General features: G+C 46.3%; 1 protein-coding gene across 1 annotated transcript; it reads left to right on the top strand.

Moving 5' to 3' along the window:
* The first annotated feature begins 19,396 nt into the window (after positions 1-19,396).
* Positions 19,397-20,387, top strand: Hrct1 (histidine rich carboxyl terminus 1). Its single transcript, XM_052717373.1, has one exon. It carries the CDS (start codon positions 19,573-19,575, stop codon positions 19,960-19,962), a length of 390 nt encoding a protein of 129 aa, XP_052573333.1. The 5' UTR covers positions 19,397-19,572; the 3' UTR covers positions 19,963-20,387.
* The last annotated feature ends 54 nt before the right edge of the window (positions 20,388-20,441 follow it).

Genomic DNA, 20,441 nt, shown 5'->3' with positions numbered 1-20,441 from the left:
AGGGATCCATGCTCGCAGCTCCGTCCCCAGCCAGAGTCGGTCCAGGAACATTTATGAATAAATCAATGAAGGAATGGATGCTTAATTAATGGGATGAATACACCAGCACTTTTAATCAGTTTACAAATAAACAAAGGACAAGTAAACAAGCCAGAGGTCTTGCTGCCTTCCAGGTGGAGTGTGAGGGGTCTTGGCTCAGTTCTCATCAGGAGTTTACAGAGTTACAAAATCTGGAGTGTAACAGGAGAGGGACCAGATAAAGAGACAAGAATTCTAAGTTATCTGACAAGCCAGTGCTTAAAGACCGTCTTGACCAAGATCCACTGTGTGGACAAGAGATGCTGTGAGAGGTCCAGAGTCAGCTCAGTGTCATCAGAGGGGCAGAAGCTTGGCCATGGTCCCCCGGGCTACTCAAGTCTCCTCGGTCACTGCGTGGTCTGCCCAGGTAGCTCATGACCCCTCTCCTCTCTGCCTCCACCTGGCCCCTCTTCCCTGTACTCACAGCATGCAAGAGGTGCTTCTTCACTGAAGTCCCTTCCAGAATCCATACCCCTGACGACTTAAGGGTCTCTTTGAAGAGCGTCATAAGGTGGAGGATGTAGTTCAAGGTATAGCACTCCTCTCGTTTACACAGGGTCTGGGGCTTGATTCCCAGCCTCAGAAAAAAAGAAAAAAGAAAGAAAGAAAGAAGAAAAGAAAGAAAGAAAGAAAGAAAGGAAAGAAAGAAAGAAAGAAAGAAAGAAAGAAAGAAAGAAAGAAAGAAAGAAAGAAAGAAAGAAAAAAAGAAAGAAAGAAGTCATAGTATATTTTATTTTGGAACCAGGTTTTGTGTTTTTGTTGTTGGATTTTTATTTAAGCATTTTAAAACTGCAAGAGCTAGGCACGTTGCTCATTCAGTGCAGTGCTTGCCTAGCCATGCATAAGCCCTGGGTTCCATCCCCAGCACTATATACATTGGGCAGGGTGGCACACACCCCTGGCACTTTGGAGGTAGTGGCAGGGGGATCAGAAGTCCAAGGCCATCCTCTGCTCCATAATGAGTTTAAAGTAAGCCTGGGTTACATGAGACCTTGTCTCAAAAAGAAAAAAAAAGTAGTAATTTTGCTAGTTTACGTATAAAGTAACATAGAAAGCATTCTTGTAAAATTTTTAAGGACTCTGGTGACATGGGCAGTAATCCCAGCTATTCAGGAAGATCAAAGGCCAGCCTGGGTGATTTAATGAGATATTGTCTCAAAATAATCAAGGGAAAAAGGTGGGTTTTAACTCAATGGTGGAACTCTTGCCTACTGTGCCCGAGGCTCCAGGTTCAATCTCTAGCAATGCAAAATAAGTAAATAATGAGTGAATAAACCCAATAAAAATTTTAAAAAATATACAATTCTATAGTGTGAAAGTTATACTTACCCTCCAGCCCCTGTCTGTTGTAGCTTGAGTTTTCCTGCCTGGCCCACAGTCAGGACAAATCTCTCTCACCCGCCAGTCCCAAGCCGCTCAGACCCGACCAAGCAAACACAGACACTTATATTGGTTTCAAACTGTATGGCCGTGGCAGGCTTCTTGCTAACTGTTCTTACAGCTTAAATTAATCCATTTCTATTAATCTATACCTTGCCACGTGGCTTGTGGCTTACCGGTACTTTACATCTTCCTTGTCCTGATGGCGGCTGGCAGTGTCTCCCTCTCCAGCTTCCTGTTCTCTCAATTTTCCTCTCTGTTAGTCCCGCCTATACTTCCTGCCTGGCCACTGCCAATCAGTGATTTATTCATTGACCAATCAGCAACACATTTGACATACAGACCATCCCACAGCAGTCTGTTATTCCTTCTTTAAAGTATTCTTTCATCTATTACATTGTGGCGAATTTTGCATTTTGGAACAGGGTCTTTTGTAACTCACCTGGCCTCGAACTTGCCATGAAGCTGAGACTGAATGTCAATTCCTGATATTCCTGCCCCAATTCCTACACGCTGAGACTACAGACGTGCACCACAATGTCTGGCTTTTGGAACAGACATTTTACGTCACCTACCTTTTTAACGTTTTCTTTTCAGTTGTATGTGGGTGTTTGCCTGCATGCATGTGAGTGTAATGTGCTGCCTGGTGCTCAAATTGGCCAGAAGAAGTCATCCATTCCCCTGGAACTAGACAGTGAAAGCCATCGTGTGGGTTCTGGGAATCTAACCTGGGTCCTATGGAAGAGCAGCCAATGCTCTTAATCACTGAGCCGTCTCTCCAGTCCAATTTTTTTTTTAAAAAAAAAAAACAACTTTTTACTGCTATATTTTATTATGTGGATGCTCAATTATTTGGAGCACACAGTTCTCTCTCTCTCTCTCTCTCTCTCTCTCTCTCTCTCTCTCTCTCTCTCTCTCTTTCTCTCCCTCCCTCTTTATATTTTTTGTTTCATCATGTTCCCAAGTTTTAAAAGTATTTTTCCTGATAACTTAAAAATTTTTTTTGTTGCTCTTTTGAAACAAAGTCTCACTTTGTAGCCCAGGCTAGCCTGAAACTCATGGCCTTTTTCATTCCTCAGCTTTTCAACTAGTTTTTACCTTTGACTCTTATTTAGAATGTATCTTCTCTGCACTGAGTAAAGTAGGTAAGCTCGTTTACTTCCCAGAAGCGATTTTATTGTAAAGACTGTGGTATCACAGACCTTTAAATGCTGCTTCTGAGCTATAAGGCAAGAGCGTGTCTTTTTGTTTTGTTTTGCTTTTTTGCAAAGATACCTTTGCCATGTACTAGTTTCATAGGTGCTTCCTTATCTTTTTGGACTTGCTGGTCTGTCCTAAGGAAATGCCTGTTACTGTCCCCATGTCATACTGTTTTAATTGCTGTGGTCGGTCACCTTAGGTGAACGAACGGCTTTAAGCTGCAGTGAATCAGACCAAAGCCCCGTCAGCCCTTTTCAACAATTCTTTGGCTATTCTTGCAGATTTCTTTTCCACACAAATTTTGCAATCAGCTTGTCATATTTCATGAAGTGTCTGCTGGGACCTTGCCTGTGGCTGATTGGCTGATTTGGGGCAGGCCTTGATATCTTTACAAAATCAAGGTCCCTCAAGCAAGAACGTTGCCTTTGGCTTTGTTCTGATCACATAACTCTTCTTCTGATAGGTCAACAAAGTGATTTACATCAATATATATGTCTGTGATGTTGAATTCTTTCTATTTCCTTCTGTTGTAGTTCATTCTTGTCCTGAGTGCTGGGTTAGTTTGAAGGGAGGGGAGGCGAGCTGACCAGCTCCCAGGCTCCCCCTGGTGGCCACCTAGCCAACGCTCAAGACCTTTGACGATGGGGGTTGGAATTCCTGTAAAAATCCCGGACTCCAGGCCCTCAGTCCCAGACAGATTACTATGGCAGCAGGAATCATGGATCTAGGAATATGATAGACATAAAATTTAGGTATTCCTGTTGGATGACTGTCTATTTTGTCTCTGGGACTCTTCTAGTTTCTCAATACTAGGAAACCCTGAAGAAGGACATCTGCAATAAGAACCCAGTCTTCCAGGAAGAGCTAGAGGATGTAAAATGCTGTCTTCTAGAAGTGCCAAGGCTGTTGCACTCGTGGACTCTCTGGGTTGTTCCCTGCTCAAGACCTGAGCAAGATCAAGCCAACCAGATCAGTCAGCATTTCAGCAGAGGGGGTGGTGGGGAGGGAAGAAGGGAGGGGGGAGGGAGGGAGGGAGGGAGAGAGAAAGAGCAGGCATAAAGGGTGAGAAGGGGGGTGTGATCAAGATACATTGTAACATGTATGAAATTGTCATAGACCAAGTGAAAGGCAAAAATGTCCAGATTTCCCGAAGCCAAGCAGCCCATTCACTCTCTAAGCTTTAGGATTTCACACCCTTCTCTTTTTCCTTAGCTGATGCTTGAACTCAGGCCATCATGCATGCAAGGCAAGTGCTCCACCGCTGAGTTAAACAGCCAGCTGTGACCGACGTCATTTTCAATAAGATAAACCCTCAGATATAATTTCACTTTTATGAACCAGGATGGCTTTTCCTAGTAGTAAACTCACAAATTAGAAAACTATGTCCCAACTTTGGGTTCAGAAAATAAGTTCTGTGTTGCCAGCACTGGTCTGCTGGCCCCAGGCTGTTTGGAAACCTCCCTGAAAAGCTATAAAAGGTAGATCTTGGACATGCTTAAACAAAGAGAGATTCCTAACGAGACTGAAAAACAAGAGAAAGCGTCACCAGCCAGCTAGAAATACTGAGGGATTCCTGGGAAATGGCAACCAGATGAGCTGGGAATGTTGGGCGAAGCCACAGCGGCAAGGAGGGTGGTTCTGGGCCTTCTCAGCCCCGACAGCAGGGACAGGAAGGGCCTCAGCTGCAGCAGGTAACTAACTGGCCAGTGCTTTTGAGAATCTCTGGAGGAATGGAGAGAGCAGATGATAGCCCTCCCTCCACATGATTTCTGGAGACAACACATTGCAAATCACAGTCAAGGACACAGGAAGATACCCTACCAGCAAGAAGCGGAACACACTCAGGACACACTCAGGACACACCCAGGACAGTCAGCACCACAGAGGAGGAAAACCAGACCCAAGAGAGAATTAGCATCTGAGGAGAGACAAAACAAACCGAAGACTTTGAAGCGTGTGTGATTGACACATCGCAGGGATAAGAATAGATTTTTTTTTTTTATCCACAGAACACTAATAAATCAGCATGAAAGAAAAGCCAGGGAAAGAATCTGAGCCAGGGTGTGGGCACACACACGCCTTTAGGAGGTACAGGCAGGTGGATCTCTGAGTTTGAGGTCAGCCTGGTCTACACAGCAAGTTCTAGGACAGCCAGGTCTACATAGAGAGACCCAGTCTCGAAAAAAAAAAAAAAAAAAAAGAAGAAAACAATTTTGTTGGTTGTTAAAATAAAGACAAAACAAACAACCAAAATCAAGTCAGAAGGCGCAGTTGAGGAATACTCCCAAATGACCAGGCCTGGAATCTCAGCACTTGGGAGGTGAACCTTAGCCACATAAAACAATGAGAAAGGTGGAGTGATGGAGTGATGGAGGGATGGAGGAAGGAGGGGAGAGACAGAGAGAGGCGATTGCTCAGCTGGTAAGGCACTTGCTGATTTCCATTGCCGGGACCCACGTGGTGGACAAAGAGAGCGGACTCCCAGAGATTGTACTCTGACCTCCACACCTGTGTTGCTATGTTATGCTTGGCTAAATCCCAGGAAAGAATGTCAGGGTTTGCTGTTTGACTATTCATTAGTTTGTACTGTGCCTGTCTTCAGGCCTTTATAAATAACATTGCAATCAACGTTGTGCTCAATGTGTGGAAACACGGCTTCGTTTCTTGGGCTTCTGTCTAGAAGGAGACCTGCAGAATCACATAGTAACTCTGGTTCATGAGTTGAGGAACTACTGGGCCCTTTTCCAAAGCAGCTGCCTAATTTTGCACCTTAGCAGCTGTGCATGAGGCTTCGGTTCCCTGGAATTCTTCTCGGGACTATCGGACCTTGTTGTTATTGTTGTTGTTGTTGTTGTTGTTGTTGTTTACTGTGGCTGTGCTAAAATAGAGGATGAAGTGGAGGAAGAAATGGTATCTCCTGCATTTGATTTCCGCCCCCCAAGTAAGGACACTGGACATCTTTCCGTGTGCTTATGGATGAGTTTTGCCTTTGAGGAAACTGTTCTTCAAACTTTGTTTTAAGGTTGTGTGACCTATCTCTCTGTGAGTTCTTTGCGTGTCCTAAGTGTGAGTCCCGTGTCAGATGGGTTCTTTGCAGACACCTTCCTCTACCCTTGAGTTGTCTTTTCACTTTAAAATGTGTCTCTGTCCCTCAGCGCCCTTTTCCCTAACATTTTGACCAATTTATGAGGAATTGGTATTGTTTCTTTAAATGTTTGGTAAACTGACCAGAAGAGCCCCTGGGCTTCAGCTTTCTCTTATTACCAGTTCAAGCTCTTCACTGAGTATAAGTTAGCCTGGTCTGCTTTCCACTGCTGTGAGGAACACCATGACCAAAAGCTGCCAGAGGCCATGGAGGGTGCTGCTTACTGGCTTGCTCCTCAGGGCTTCTGCAGCCTGCTTTCTTACAGAACCCAGGGACCAGGGATGGGACCACCCACCACGGGCTCAGCCCTCCTATATAGCAACCATCAGTCAAGAAAATGCCCTACAGACTTGTCGACAGTCAATCTGACCGAGGCGTTTCTCAACCGAGGTTCCTCCTCCCAGACGACTCTGGCTTGTGTCAAGTTGACAGACAAAAGTCTACTCAGAATTTCTGTTTCTTTTTGGGTGAGTTTGGGTGTGTGCAACATGCATGCACGTGCATGAGCGTGCTCTGTGTGTGTGTGCATGTGTGAGTGTGTATGTGTGTGTATGTGTGAGTGTATGTGTGTGTGTATGTGTGAGTGTATGTGTGTGTATGTGTGAGTGTATGTGTGTATGTGTGAGTGTATGTGTGTGTATGTGTGAGTGTGTGTATGTGTGTGTATGTGTGAGTGTATGTGTGTGTATGTGTGTGTGTATGTGTGAGTGTATGTGTGAGTGTGTGTATGTGTGAGTGTGTGTATGTGTGAGTGTATGTGTGTGTATGTGTGAGTGTATGTGTGAGTGTGTGTATGTGTGAGTGTGTGTATGTGTGAGTGTATGTGTGTGTATGTGTGAATGCTGAATGCTGATGTGTGTGCATCATCACACATGTGGAGGTCAGGACAACCTGGATGTTGGTTTCTACCTTCCACCTTGTTTGAGACTGTCTTCTTGGTTGCTCTTCTTCATGGGCCAGGCCAGCGGGCTGACCAGATCCCAGGATCCTCCTGTGTCCACCCCGTCTCCCTGTGGTAGGGATGCTGGCATTGCTGATATTAGAACTGCACTCAGGCCCCCCATTTGTTTGTGGATTTTGGGAACTCCAACTTAGAGACCTCAGTTTACTTGGCAGTGCTTTTTACCCATCGAGCTCCCCCAGACCTTCTCCTTTTCTTTCCTGGAGCGAGGACTGAAGCCCAGGGCTCATCCTCACGAGACAAGTGCTCGCCTACTGATGTACACGCCAGCCCCCCTTCACACTTCTGGTTTTGAGACAGGCTTTAACTGGTTTGCTCAAGTTGGCCTTAAACTCACTCTGCAGCCCAGACAGGCTTTAACTTAGAATCCTCCTGCCTCCCAAAGCCCTTATATCACACGCTTGTGCTATGAGGCCCAGCTTTGAGAATTTTTGTTGTTGTTTTTAGAAAGCTGTCCAGTTTGTCTAAGCTGTCTAACTTTTTTGGCATACAACTTAAACAACTTATTTAATTGACAGATAGCAACATGTTTTAATCTTACATGATGTGATGGCATGAAATATATACAATGTACAAATATATATTGTAAGATGTTAAATTAAGCTAATTAACAAACATCTTATTTCACATATTTGGGGTAATACTTCATTATAGTCACTCTTTTTACATTTTTCTTTTTTAACTAATTTATTTTATGTGTATGGGTGTTTTGCCTAAAAATATTTCTGGGCACCATGTGTGTGCCTGGTACCTTTAGAGGCCAGAAGAGAGTGTTGGATTCCCTGAGACCAGAATTACAGACAGTGATGGGCTTCCGTGTGGGTGTTGGGAATTGAACCTGGGTCTCCTGCTAGAGCAGCCGGTTCTCTGAACCATGGAGTCATCTCTCCAGCCCCACATTTCCCCATGATACATTAATTCTAGTCATCTTGCTCTTTTAAAATGTATTCCTTCTAGCCACCTTCTCTCTACCTTCCCAATAACCTTTCCCAAGCTTCTGGTAACCATTATACTCCCTAATTCTAGGGGAACTCTTTAGACACAACATATAAGTGAACTCACGTGAGCTTTGTCTCTTCATGCCTGGCATATTTCACTTAACGTGGTATCTTTAGGCTCAAATACACTGTTGCCAGTTGCAGGCTTTCATCCTTTATAAGCCTACAGTTGTTACAGTATTCCTTTATAAGCCTTATTATCTGTAAAGTTGGTAGTGATCTCTCCCCCTTTCTTTTCTGTAGGGGACCAGCCCCCACATTTATTTACCCCAGGAGCTCTTGAGGTATGAGGGATAAGAGACTTAGTTAGAAATAAAGAGGGGAGAGAAAACAGAGAGAAAACACAGGATAGACTCGGGTGGGCCTGGGTCCTTATCCAAACGAGCCCCGAACTTTATTCCAAAGATCTGTTTATAGCAATGCCAAGGGGTGGAGCAAAAGACCCCCTCCCCCCCCGGCTAGTTACAGTTACCTGGTACCAGGCCTGTGGTCCAATCAACCTCCCGTGCAGTCCTGTTGGGTACAGCCACTAGGAAACCTAGTGGGCTTCAACACTTCTGATTCTAGCAACTTGAGTCCTTTTTTGTTCCCCCTAAAACATTGCAATTTGGTTACTTTACTCATTTCAAGAGAATTATATTGTGGCTTTGTTGCTTTTCTCCATTATTTTTCTATTTTTTATCGTTAGTTTCTACTCCAATCTTCTTCCTTGTGGTTGTAGAACAATCCATGGCAGGTCCATACAGACATACAGGCATTACAGTTGGCTCCTCCTCAGTTTTCCAAATCAAATGATTCAGCTAATTCCATGTCACTATAGACTTTAGATCCCTCCATCTTCTTCCTGTGAGTGCCTTGATGTGAGTTCCCAGGTCCTTCTTCCTGTGTTCTGGGAAGACACTCCGGATCCTTCTGCAGGCTGGCATCCATCATGCATCCCTCAGTGCTCACGACCTCACCTGTGCTTCAGCCAAGGCTTTCTAAGACCTCATGAGTTTGGGGACCTCCAAGTACATAAACCTGAGTTCTAAGGGTCATCTGTTCATACTCCCTAGCTTCCACAGCTCCAGCCCCTGAGATTCATCCAGAAGGACATGTCATTTCCCCTGGGTGCTGTCCCTGGAAGTGTCTGTGGCATTTCATGCTGAGCTCCAGGGACAACTTCCCAAAGGGTCAATTAGACAGGGCTAATTGAACATTGCTTTTGGTGATCTCCATAATCACACAGATGTCCTGCTGGGAACCAAGCTCTCCAGTGTTCTGACCACCCTGGGTGTTTCTTATACCCTCAGGGAGAAAGAATTATGTGGCTCGATCCCAGGGTGTTCCCTGTTCTTACCATAAATAATGAAAACTGGTTGCTCGGTACAGCTTGGAGAACAGGCTTCAGAGCCCTTAAGCGGGAGGAGGAAAAAGTGTGTTGGCTTTCCTCTCCCTTCGGGCTGCTCAGCAGGTGCAGCAGTGGTACTGTGGAGAGGGCCGGTCTACCTTCTGCTGTATGTATGGTCACATCATTGGAGGACACTTAGCTATCTCTGGCTCTTGCATGCTAAGTGTGGATTCCATCATCCCGACAAGTTCAAATGTACTTTATGTTTCCAAGTGCTGTCTAGGAAAGTGGCTATGCCCAGGCCTGATCTGAGGGACATCAAGAGGATGTCCTCAGCAAGCCAGTCACCGAGATTCCCAGCAGCAAAAGTCACCTGCTGTTCTCAGGTTCACCTTGACTTGGTCCTGGATTTTCAGCTCTCTGACTTCAGTGACAGTGTGGATTCATCTTTGCTTCCCTCAGAACAGGACACAGCTGTGGGAGGTGTAGTTCTGCTCCAGTAGTGTGCCATTTAACTTTTTGTCTGTGTGATGTAAGATAGGGTCATCTGGGAAGAGTGAATCTCAAAAGAGAACATGCCTCTGTCAGATTTGGCCTATAGAGGACATTTTATTGGTTAGTGATTTATGTGGGAGCACCCAGGCCACTGTGGGTTATGACAGTGGCCCCACCCCACCCCCCAACCCGGGCAGGCAGAGCAAGCCATGAGGAACAAGTCAGCAAGCAGCACTCCTCCATGGTCTCTGCTTCAGTTCCTTCCCTGACTTCCTCAATGATGGGTCGTGACAGGGAAATGCAGGCCAAATAAACCCCTTCCTCCCCAAACTGTTCCGGACACGGTGTTTTATCAACAAGAGAAGGCAAACTGGGTCACGTAGATGCGCAATAAATGTCCATTTCAAGCTGTTTGGCAGCCATACCAGAGAGGCAGAGAGAAGGAAAAAAAAATCTATCTATCTATCTATCTATCTATCTAAACTTAAGTGTGAGAACATGTCAGAATAGTTATTGGCGATGTATTTACATTCCTTTGTGTACTAAGTTTTGGAGTACAGAGGGTGTACAGGACTCACACAGCATCTTAGTTCAGTCTAGTCCTGTCTCCTCACTGACCAGGTAGTTAGTGGCTGCCATACTGGGTAACACCAGAAGGTTCTGCTTACCTACCCAACCCACAACAGTTGCCCAGTTTCTTTCAGTTTTTGCCTACTCTTCCTTCCTTCCTTCCTTCCTTCCTTCCTTCCTTCCTTCCTTCCTTCCTTCCTTCCTTCCTTCCTTCCTCTCTTCCTCCCTTCCTCCCTCCCTCCGTCTCTCTCTCTCTCTCTCTCTCTCTCTCTCTCTCTCTCTCTCTCTCTCTCTCTTTCGTGTGTAGGTATGAATAATTTCAACTATAAAAAAACTTGAAATAAACCTACACTAAATCGCTGTACTGGTTAGTTTCCAGTATCTGTGATAAAGATACCTACGAGACCGACTCAAGGACAGAAGAGAGCAGAGTTTCAGAGGGCCCAGTCAAGAGTCGTGTCAATGCAGAAACACAACTCTCACCACGAAGAGGACAAGAGATGGTTTATTCTAGAGACTAATACCAATGACCAGTGGCCCAGGTACAGGTTTCCCCGAATTCCGTGTTCCAGCAAGTCAACAGTTTGATGAAGTTTTTATGGAAACAGAATAAAGAAGAACATACATCAAGGCATTTAAAAATACTTTGGTGAAACTTTGGGTATGTGGGTTAGAGCGAAGCGTGGAGGCCTCTGCTGTAGGTCTTTGAGTTGGTGAAAATGAGGGTTTGTTAGCGAGTACATTCCAAAAGGTTTTATCTGTTATTACAAGGGTGTGAAGTCAGACACAAAGGTGGGCAAAGAATGGTGTGGTGGTTTGAGTGAGAATTTCTCCATAGGCTCATATATTAGAATACTTGGTCATCAGAGAATAACACTGCTAGGGGGGATTAGGAGGTGTGGCCTTGTTGGAGGGGGCGTGGCCTTGTGTGTCACTGGGGGTGGGCCTTGAGGTTTAAGAGTCCAAGCCAGACCCAGTCTCTCTCTCTCTCTCTCTCTCTCTCTCTCTCTCTCTCTCTCTCTCTCTCTCTCTCTCTCTCTCTCTTCCTGCTGCCTGCAGATCTGGATATAGAACTCTCAGCTCCTTCTCCAGCACCATGTCTGCCTGCATGCCACCATGCTCCCTGCCATGATGATAATGGACTGAACCTCTGAAACTGTAAGTGAGCCACAATTAAATGTTTTCTTTTATAAGAGTTGCCATGGTCCTGGTGTCTCTTCACAAGACAGAACACTAAGACAAATGGCTATTAAGGGGCTACAGGTAGTCCAAGGTAAACTGTAATTAGGCTCTGGACCTGCATCATCCCAACCTCTCCACCATCACTGAAGGTCGAGTCCATTAATCAGCCTTGCGGGAGGCCCAGTGCAGGTATGGCTTCCTTCTGGGAACATCTGTCCACACTTGCTTAGTCCTGTGCCCTTGGGCAGAAAATCACAACAGCAGCTGGGTCAAGTGGCTGAGGAACTTCTTTACGACATAGTGGCCAGAAAGCAGAGGGAAGGAATACAGGAAAGGCTAATTCCCAAGACACATCTCCAGTGATCTACTTCCTCCAACTAGGCTGTAAAGACACCACACACCCCCCTCATGGTACCGCCATCTGGGGAAGCAGGCACACGAGCCTGTGGGAACATTTCATGTTCAATGGCCATCCACTCCACACCTAGATTTCACAGTTGTTAGCCATTTAATAGTCTGTTTCACCACATATCAATCTGCTTATCCAACATCCATCCGTTCACAATATTTTTTTTTGTTTTTTTGTTTTTTTTTGGAGACTTCTGAGGGGCCTGGGGAGATGGTAAATGCTGTGTGCAGGCATGGGGACATGACTTTGGATTCCCAGCACCCACACCAAGAGTCAGGTTGTGGGAGCCTGTGCCTGCAATCCCAGCTTGGAGACAAGAGGATTCCTGGGGCTTGTTGACCAGCCAGAGTAGGAGACTCCGTGAAGTCCAAGATAAATAAATAATAGTGAAGAGCAATTGAGGAAGACCCTCCATATCAGCCTTTGCTCCATGGCCCCCATGCTACACAGCACTTCGGAGGCCAGGCTCTAGGCTACATGGAAATGTCTCAAAAAACCAAACCCAAGCCAAACAGTGACAACAACAGAAACCTCCTGAGCTGAGGAGGCCTGAGAAGAGAGCTGAGCTTTACATGTGAGCTTAAGGACCTCAGTGTGAGCCCCAGAATCCAGAATCCATGCTGAAAAGAAAAAAGACATGATGGCAAGGACTTGTTACCCCAACATGGGACTGGGGCATGGGGACCCACCCTGGAGCTTGCTGGCCAGCCAGCCTAGTCTACTTGGCAAGTTCCAGGGCAATCAGAGACCCTATCTCAAAAAAAAAAAAAAAAGGTGGGTGACATCAGAGGTTGTCCTCTGTCTTTCACATGCACATGCATACATGTGTACACACACATACACACACACATATACACACATGTACACACACACACACATGCACACTGTGCATCCACACACACGCACACTGGCACACACACAAACATGCATATACAAATCACTGTTAACATTGCTTGAGTAGCTTTCTAAATGTTTATCTCTGCCTGTTTATATTTGTAACTTGAACATTCCCAGCTAATGAGCAGCATTTATGTAAAAATGAGGTCACAGTTTCATGATTTCCAGGTTTTGTGTATTTTGTAAACCAAATCCCCTCTCCAAGTACATCTGTGCTCCACTGATTCTCTCCATGCCATCTGCCCGCAGCTCCCTGTTTGTCTTTAGAGTTCAGAGCAGATGCTGCACACACTTTCTGTTTCCTTCTTCTCTCTCTTCCCATCATCCCTCGGGGCTAGAAATAGATCACAGCTTCCATCTATCTACCTTGGGATGGCTTTCAACATCATGGGGGCATGTTGTGGGGCCTCAGCTTGGTTCCTTAATTCCAAGTGCTGAAACGGAGAGACACAAGAATGTAGACGCTCCTTGGGACAGTGACTTGACTTAGAAGGCAGGTTTGGAAGGTCAAGGCCAATTCCTACATTCTGCACAATTCAGATCTCTCTCAGGATGGCTGCCCTGGGCTACCTGGGAGAAATCTCATGTATCTAGAGACACAAAACAAAAAGTCCAAACCATTGCCTCTGTCCATGCAGCAGTTCCTGCAGCTGTCAGCTGGTCTCACAGGATCAGTGTGTGCTGAAGTGAACCCTGGGTTTAGGCCGTGAGCTCTTCCATTGAAACTCAAGTTGGGTCATTTCAGCTGCCAGCATTTCCTCCACGGCTCTTGACAAAGTATTGGATCCCAGCCACACTCTTTTGTGGTTTTAAATTTCATATTTACTTATTTGTTTTATTGACACCAGGTCTCTTGCAGCCCAGGCTGGTCTCATATTCACTGTAAACTTGAGACTGACCCTGAATTCCTGGATGCCCTAATTCTGCCTCCTGGTCGCTGGAATTGCAGGTGTCTGCTTCCATACTGGCCTCATTTCACATTTCTTGTTAAGTTTATTAGTAATTTTACCTTTTTGGGTCACTAATGTTAGTGATGTCTTCATTTTACTATATTTTTGGATTAGTTATTACTGCTATGCAAGAAAATAACTGATGTTGACATTGTTTAATTTTAAATGATCTAATCCTGAGCTGGGGCTATAGTAACCTGATTGGTAGAGTGTCTGCACACCTTGCAGGAGGCCCTGGGCTTGATCCCTAGCCGCACATAAGCCATGATTGATGGCACATGCCTGTAATTCCAGTACTCAGGAAGTGGAGACAGGAGGGTTAGAATTTCTAAGCCATCTTCAGCTACACATTGAGTTCAAGGCCAGCATGGGACACAGAGATGCTGACCCTAAATAAATAAATAAATGAGCGAAGCCTTAGTTCGTATTAAAATTAATAGCTTTTCAGAAAAGTCTTCTAAGTTTCTTAGCTGTGCGGGTACAGCCCTGCCTTTTCTAATATTCTCAATTTAGTAGTTCTGAGATGAGTAAAAATGGTGGGGTAAACAATTAATTTGTTATTGCTTTTAAAGGAATGTTTATGTTTTTAAACTATGAATAATGATGTGAGCTATTTGACTTAAGATTTTTTCTTTTAATTGTGTTAAGAATGTAGCCTTCCTTTGCTTGTTCATTTGTAATACTTATCAGGAATGCAGAGCTAATTTTACCAAATGCTTTTTTGGGGCCATCTGTTGAAATGATGATGTGGTCTCACTTTTTTATCCCACTTACAGAATTAATTATATCAGTAGATTTAAAAAAATATATCAAACCACCCTCGCCTTCCTAGAATACCCGTTACTTGTTAGTGGATATTCATCTGGCAGTATTCTGCTAGGGATAAAAATACATTTGATAGTTAGGGCCGTGTGGTTTGTCTACAGTGCTTTGTGGTGGTACTGTCAGCTCTCGGGTCAGGGCTTGGTGGATTCAGAAAGTAAATAATATATGTTTAAAAAAAATGGGATGGTGGCTCCGGGCTTGTACCCCCAGCACCTGGAAACCTGAAGCAGGAGGATTGCCACAAATTTGAGGCTAGCCAAGACTATAGAAAAACAAGAGACCCATGAATCATGAATACCTCTTTCTCTGTGTTTAAACCATTTAGCGCTTCCTGTTGCTTGTGTGGCATTCTTCATCCCTCTCCCACTAAGGCCAGTGTTTCCTTACTGAAGTGGTGTGTGGATTACAGAAAAATGAAGTGGAAGAAGCAGAGAGTCCCCTTACCCTCCTCATATGCTCAGCCTTCCCCGCCATCAACAGCCCACACTATGGCGGTACGTTTGTTAACGGATGAGCCTGCATCAATATGCTGTCACTCCAAGTCCTGGCTACATTAGGGCTCACTCTTGGTGGCATATGCTTCAGATTTTAAGAACTATATGATGCCATGTAGTCACCATTATAGCGTCACCTACCTTAAGTGTCTCTGGGCCCCACTTTCCTTCTGTCCCCTTGCCTCCTGACCACACTCATCCTTTGTTTTGTTCTCTCTGGAGTTTGACATGGTCAGAGAGTTGGGTCCACATGGTATGTAGTCTTTTCACATTGGCTTCTTTTACTTAGCGAAAGTCGTGCACTTCATGAACGTCGGCCTGTGAGTCGACAGCTCATCTCTTTTCCACAGTGAACAGCACTGCACTGTCTCACTGCCCCAGAGCTTGTGTGCTCACCCACTGAAGGGTGTCTTGACCGCTTCTGGGTTTTTGGCAGTTATGAAGAAGGCTGCTAGGATATACGATGCAGGATTGGGGCAGACATATTCTCAACTCATTTGAGTAAATTGTGGGATAGTTTGGTAGATTGTGTCTAGTTTTAAATAAAACCGTCAACGTTTTCCTCTGGTGGTCATACCTTGTTCTTTGAAAACTATTATTATTATTCTGGTGACATTAAGGTCTCATTGGTCCTTCCTATGTGGCTTGGCCTCTTTAAACAGCCGGTCTAGTACTCGGCATATCTTTTGATTAGCAGACTCTCTTCCTCAGGTTAGGAGGTTTTCTTTAAGTTTTTTTTATTACATTTTATTTATTTTCATATTATATATATTAATAATATTATTACATCTGTGGCACATGTGTGTGGAGCAGAGAAGGTAACTTCCAGAGATCAACTCTCTTCCTCTACCATGTGAGTTCTGGGAATTGAACTCAGGTCACCAGATCTGGTGGCAAATGTCTTTATTCGCCAAGGTGTGTCACTGGCCCTGTTTTCTGTTTCTTTAATGTTTATTTCTCCATAGGCTCTGTTCTCTACACTATTTGTTATAGACATATATTTGAGTTCTGGGCGTGGTGGTGTGTGTCATCCAGGACTTGGAAGGCTGGTGCAGGAGGATTGCCGTCTGAAGCCAGCTTAGGCCAGGTTGTGTGTTCGAGGCCAGCCTGGGGTTCATGGAAAAAGGAAGTCTCAAATAACCACAAAGAAAAAAAGCATGTTTGATTTCCAGACCTTTCTTCCCTTTCTCTCGTTGTCTTTTGGTGCCATCCTTTTTTGAGTTATAAAGAATGTTCTGGGTTGAGTTCCTAATTAAAAATAAACAGCCTGGGCTGGCGAGATGACTCAGTTGGGTAATGTTGCTTACTCCCAAGCCTGAAGGTCTGATGTGGGCCAGGACCTACATGGTAGAAGGAGAAAACTGATGCCTTCAAATTATCCTGTAACACACACACACACACACACACACACACACACACACACACACACACATTCATACACACATACACACATTCATACACACACACACACACACATTCACACACACACATCATACACACACACACACACACCCCAGCAGCAACAACAAATATGTAAAAATTTTAAAAATCCAGTTGTTGTATAGGGTAGATGAGGGAGTTTTTACTGTCTTTCCTCTTGGAGTCTAGTGGTGAGGCTACAATAACTTATCTATTGATTCTTCTTTATTTGTTTACGGAATGGAGGGACTTTGGTCTTGGTTTGCTAGGGATTAGAATCTATAAACTTTTATAAGGAACATTTCCAGGCATATTGTTTTGGGGCATTGGAGACTCCTCCCCTCTGCTCACCTGTGGTTTTGTTTTCCAGGTGCACCCCGGCAGCCCTAAGTGCGCTGGCAGTGTGTGTCCTTTCTCCAACTGACCTGAGTGCCCAGGTGAGGCACCTGCTGGCCTCTGTCCCTGCATGTCTGTCGAACCAAAGGATGGGTGGAGCCCTGTCTGGATCCTCTGGGACAGACACTCTCTACTGTCAAGGTTACTATCTGTTTGCTGCCGCAGCCCACCTCTGGGCTGTTCTCCGCCCTGGATGTCTCTTGCATAGCTTTTGGACATACCTTCAACTTCTTCCCAGGAATGTCCTAGAAATTTACCATAAAGGTCCAGGGCCAAGGATGTGATTGCTGACCTCTACTGTGGAAGAGCATTTTCCCATGTTTAATTCTTTGGCCGTGTTATTGACAATTCAGAATGGTGAGTTAGTTCAATGCATCGCTGTTAATTATGATCTACAAACAAAACCCAGAATAATAGAAATTTTTGATGGGTCAGAATACAAAAGTGATTTATATTCACTGTCACCACTAGGTGGTGCCACCAATTAGTGAAAACAATGTGGTTGGTGTTGCTGGCCAAGGAAGACCCACCCACAGCCTTATGTGGAACATGGATGAAGAAGTGCATGCATGCAAGAATGCGTGCACATACAAGGAAAGGGCTCGTGAGTCCCCACAGGCTGACCCTGGCTCTAAAGTGTATTTGTGCCTACGAAGACATTTGTTGAGTTGAGGCACTCTGGAAAGCACGGGATTAAGTGAGATAGCAAGAACTTCCAAAGCTTGTCCATCGGCCGGTACTCTGAAAGCCCTGCCTCAGAGAGCTGCCTGTGGAGTGCCCTGTCAAAAGAAAGACTCGGCTGCAGGGGGAAATGTAATGACAGGCGCACGGGACAGCCTTTCTCGGGCTGGGACTGCATCATCATAGCCAGTTCCTCTAAGGTCATCCGTCTAGCAAACCCTGTGTCCGGTCAGGCCGTTCAAAACTGTCAGTGAAGCAGTCACAGAATTAAAGGTGGGACACTGTCCCACTGTGGACATGAGGAGTCACTTCTGAAGCCCTGGAGACTGCAGCCTGCTGCCTCTACATACCCAAAGCAGCTAATAAGATGGCCACTTCAAGGTCCTAGCTTTTTATCTAAGTGGAGAGAAACTGTGCACCTCATAAAATAAATATGTATTGTGTGTATCTGGGTGCCTCTCCATCCCTGGCCCCTCAGGCTCTCACCATTACTGCACACCATTTCCCGTTGTTTCTGGAGGTCCCAGCCTCAGGGAGTGTCCTCAACCCTGGACAGCTTTTCCCACCACCCCTAAAGCACTATTAATAGCTTGTGGTAGACACTAATCCACAAAGGTGAGACACGGGCAAGTTTCTTCCCTTCTCTGGCCTCAGTTTCCCTGAGGTGAACTGGACTGGGATGATTCCCAGGACCCCTTAGGAATGACTGAGGGTCTTTAGGTCTGCACATTGCAGAGCAGTCCCTGGCTTGTGTGGAGTGCGCGTCTCCCTGGAGAAGCCCTGGGGAGAAGTTCTCTGTCTAACCTTCTCTTCCTCAGCCCTTCTTCTTCTCCCTCCTCCCCACTTGCCCAGCTCCCAGCAGGCTTCCTCTTCGACGTGCCTCTAGGGAAGACAGCTGGGTCCAGAGTCCCAGAAGTCTGCAGGAGGAGTTCTTTACTCAAGCCTCATTAAAAGTTCAAGTGACTCCTCCAGAGGGCTAGAGAGGCCTCTGGAGTCATGAGACCTACCACTCCTGAGACCTGCTTGGCCAAAGGTGAAGTCTAGTCCTTTGAGCTGCTGCAGGTCTTCACTAGAGACATCAGAGAAAGCAGCCCCGACTGGGATTAGAGTAAGAGAAGTTTCTCTAGAGGTCACACCCAGAAGAAACAATGGGAAGAGCCTTGCCCAACTTCACAGGGTACAATTACTGCAGAGCTTGGGAACCAGTCTGGGGCTTAGGTAAACACTCCTGTTGGCGGTGAGCTGAGCACTCACCAGAAGGAGCTTGGAGGAAGGGGCTGAAGGACCCCTGAGGGTCCGGGACACAGAGCTGGGGCTTTGGGGAACACCCCCTCCCTGCATATAAGATTCCAGTCAGCTTGCAGACAACAGGGATGCTTTGGGAGACCATGAGCCTCATCTGTAATGACCAGGAGTAGCAGATTCAGAACCAGTAATGAGTGAGTTGAAGACTGTGCACATTCTGGTCGCTGTCCGAGTCCCCAGGCAGGTAGGAATGACCTGAACTTTGGGACAGGGAGGATGAGAGAACAAGGAGGCTGCCAGCCATTGAGACCATTGATCTGGGAGTCCAGGGGCTGGCCTGTGTGACCTCAAGTGGCTTTCTTCTGCTTCCCATTGACCCGAGACTGACACCTAGTCCTCTGGCTTCCTAGACCCGGCAGGAGAAGCAAGGGCCTTCTTGGATGGAGAACTGCTTGTGGTCCTCATCAGGCTCCAGCCATTCCTCACTGATGTTCCCAGGACTTGGGCTGACTCATTGGACAGACTCTTACCATGAGCTGTGGACATTGCAGGTTGCAGTCACAGAGCTTGGGAGTTGTGTGGGTCCAAACCGTACACCTTTAATCTCTGTACAGTGGTTTCTTGGAAACTGAAGCCCAGAGGAGGGCCCTCCCTCTGCCAGGAAGCAGGAAGAGATGGGATGTTGACCTCTTATCCCTATATTCAGGGCCCTCCCCTCAAGCAAGTTAGTCCCACAGTTCCGCTGTCTCCACCCACTCTTCCTGCGTGGCCTCCTCTCACACAGTCTGCTGGCCTTGCTCTTGGTTCAGAAGCTAGTCCAAACAGGCCTCTCCCACATTCCCTGGCTGCTCTCCAGCCTGCAGGAGCCGAGACAACCTTAACTTCAGGGACTGTGAGGGCCGAGCAGAGGCTGCTACATGGAGCCACCACCGAGTGAAGGGGGACCCTCTGGCTTCCAGATGTTAAGCCTTCTGGGGAATACAACCCTTGTGAGCTGGATCACAGGCATTGTGCTGGCTATGCTGATGTTGCTGCTGCTGCTGGCCATCTGTCTTTTCCACAGATCAGAGGAGCATGACGTGGAGAGAAACGGAGTCCTGCAAATCAGGCCTCGACTCTTCCAACGCCGGCGCCGGCGCCGGGGTTTCCTGGGAGGCTTTCACCATCACCACCATCATCGTGGCCACATGACTGGGGTAACCAGTGCAGGTTTTCATCACCACCACCAGCACCATCACCATTCTCCTCACCACCATCACCACCACCACCACCACCACCACCACCATGCTCATGGAGCCCGCCGCTGAGGCCAATGGATGGTATCTACCTGGCCCTGCCCTCCATCCAGCACCAAATGAGTGGACCCTGATGTGCCCATAGAAAAGGACTTGTCTCTGGGGTGGATGGGGGTTTTGGGACCTGAGTCCTGCTTCAGTTTCATTTGTCTATGAGCCCTTCTCCCACTGTGCAACCGAGACGCGAGAACCACGTGGGTAGCCCTATACACTGCAGGAACACTGCAGGGCTTGGGCTTGGAGCAGGGCTGGCTGGACACCCTACCTTGTGACTGCAATTCCTGGTGACCACGGAAGTTACAAGAGTGTTCGATGGACCCAGTGCCCGGTGGATATGAAGTGCTCATCTGACTGGGAGGCCCTGTGATGATGTGTATGGGGCAGCCCCGACCATTCATTGTTGCTTGGTTATAAGAAATAAAAGCCATCAGAAAGTGTTTATTTTTTGTGTGTGAAATGGGAGGAGGGTGCCACCAGCGCTGTGTCACAGA

This window comes from Peromyscus californicus, unplaced genomic scaffold (assembly GCF_007827085.1).
Source record: "Peromyscus californicus insignis strain IS unplaced genomic scaffold, ASM782708v3 Scaffold_5__1_contigs__length_169319896, whole genome shotgun sequence".
In the NCBI taxonomy this organism is placed as follows: domain Eukaryota; kingdom Metazoa; phylum Chordata; class Mammalia; order Rodentia; family Cricetidae; genus Peromyscus; species Peromyscus californicus.
Note: the sequence above shows the minus strand (reverse complement) of the source record. Positions and strands in the feature narration are given on the sequence as shown.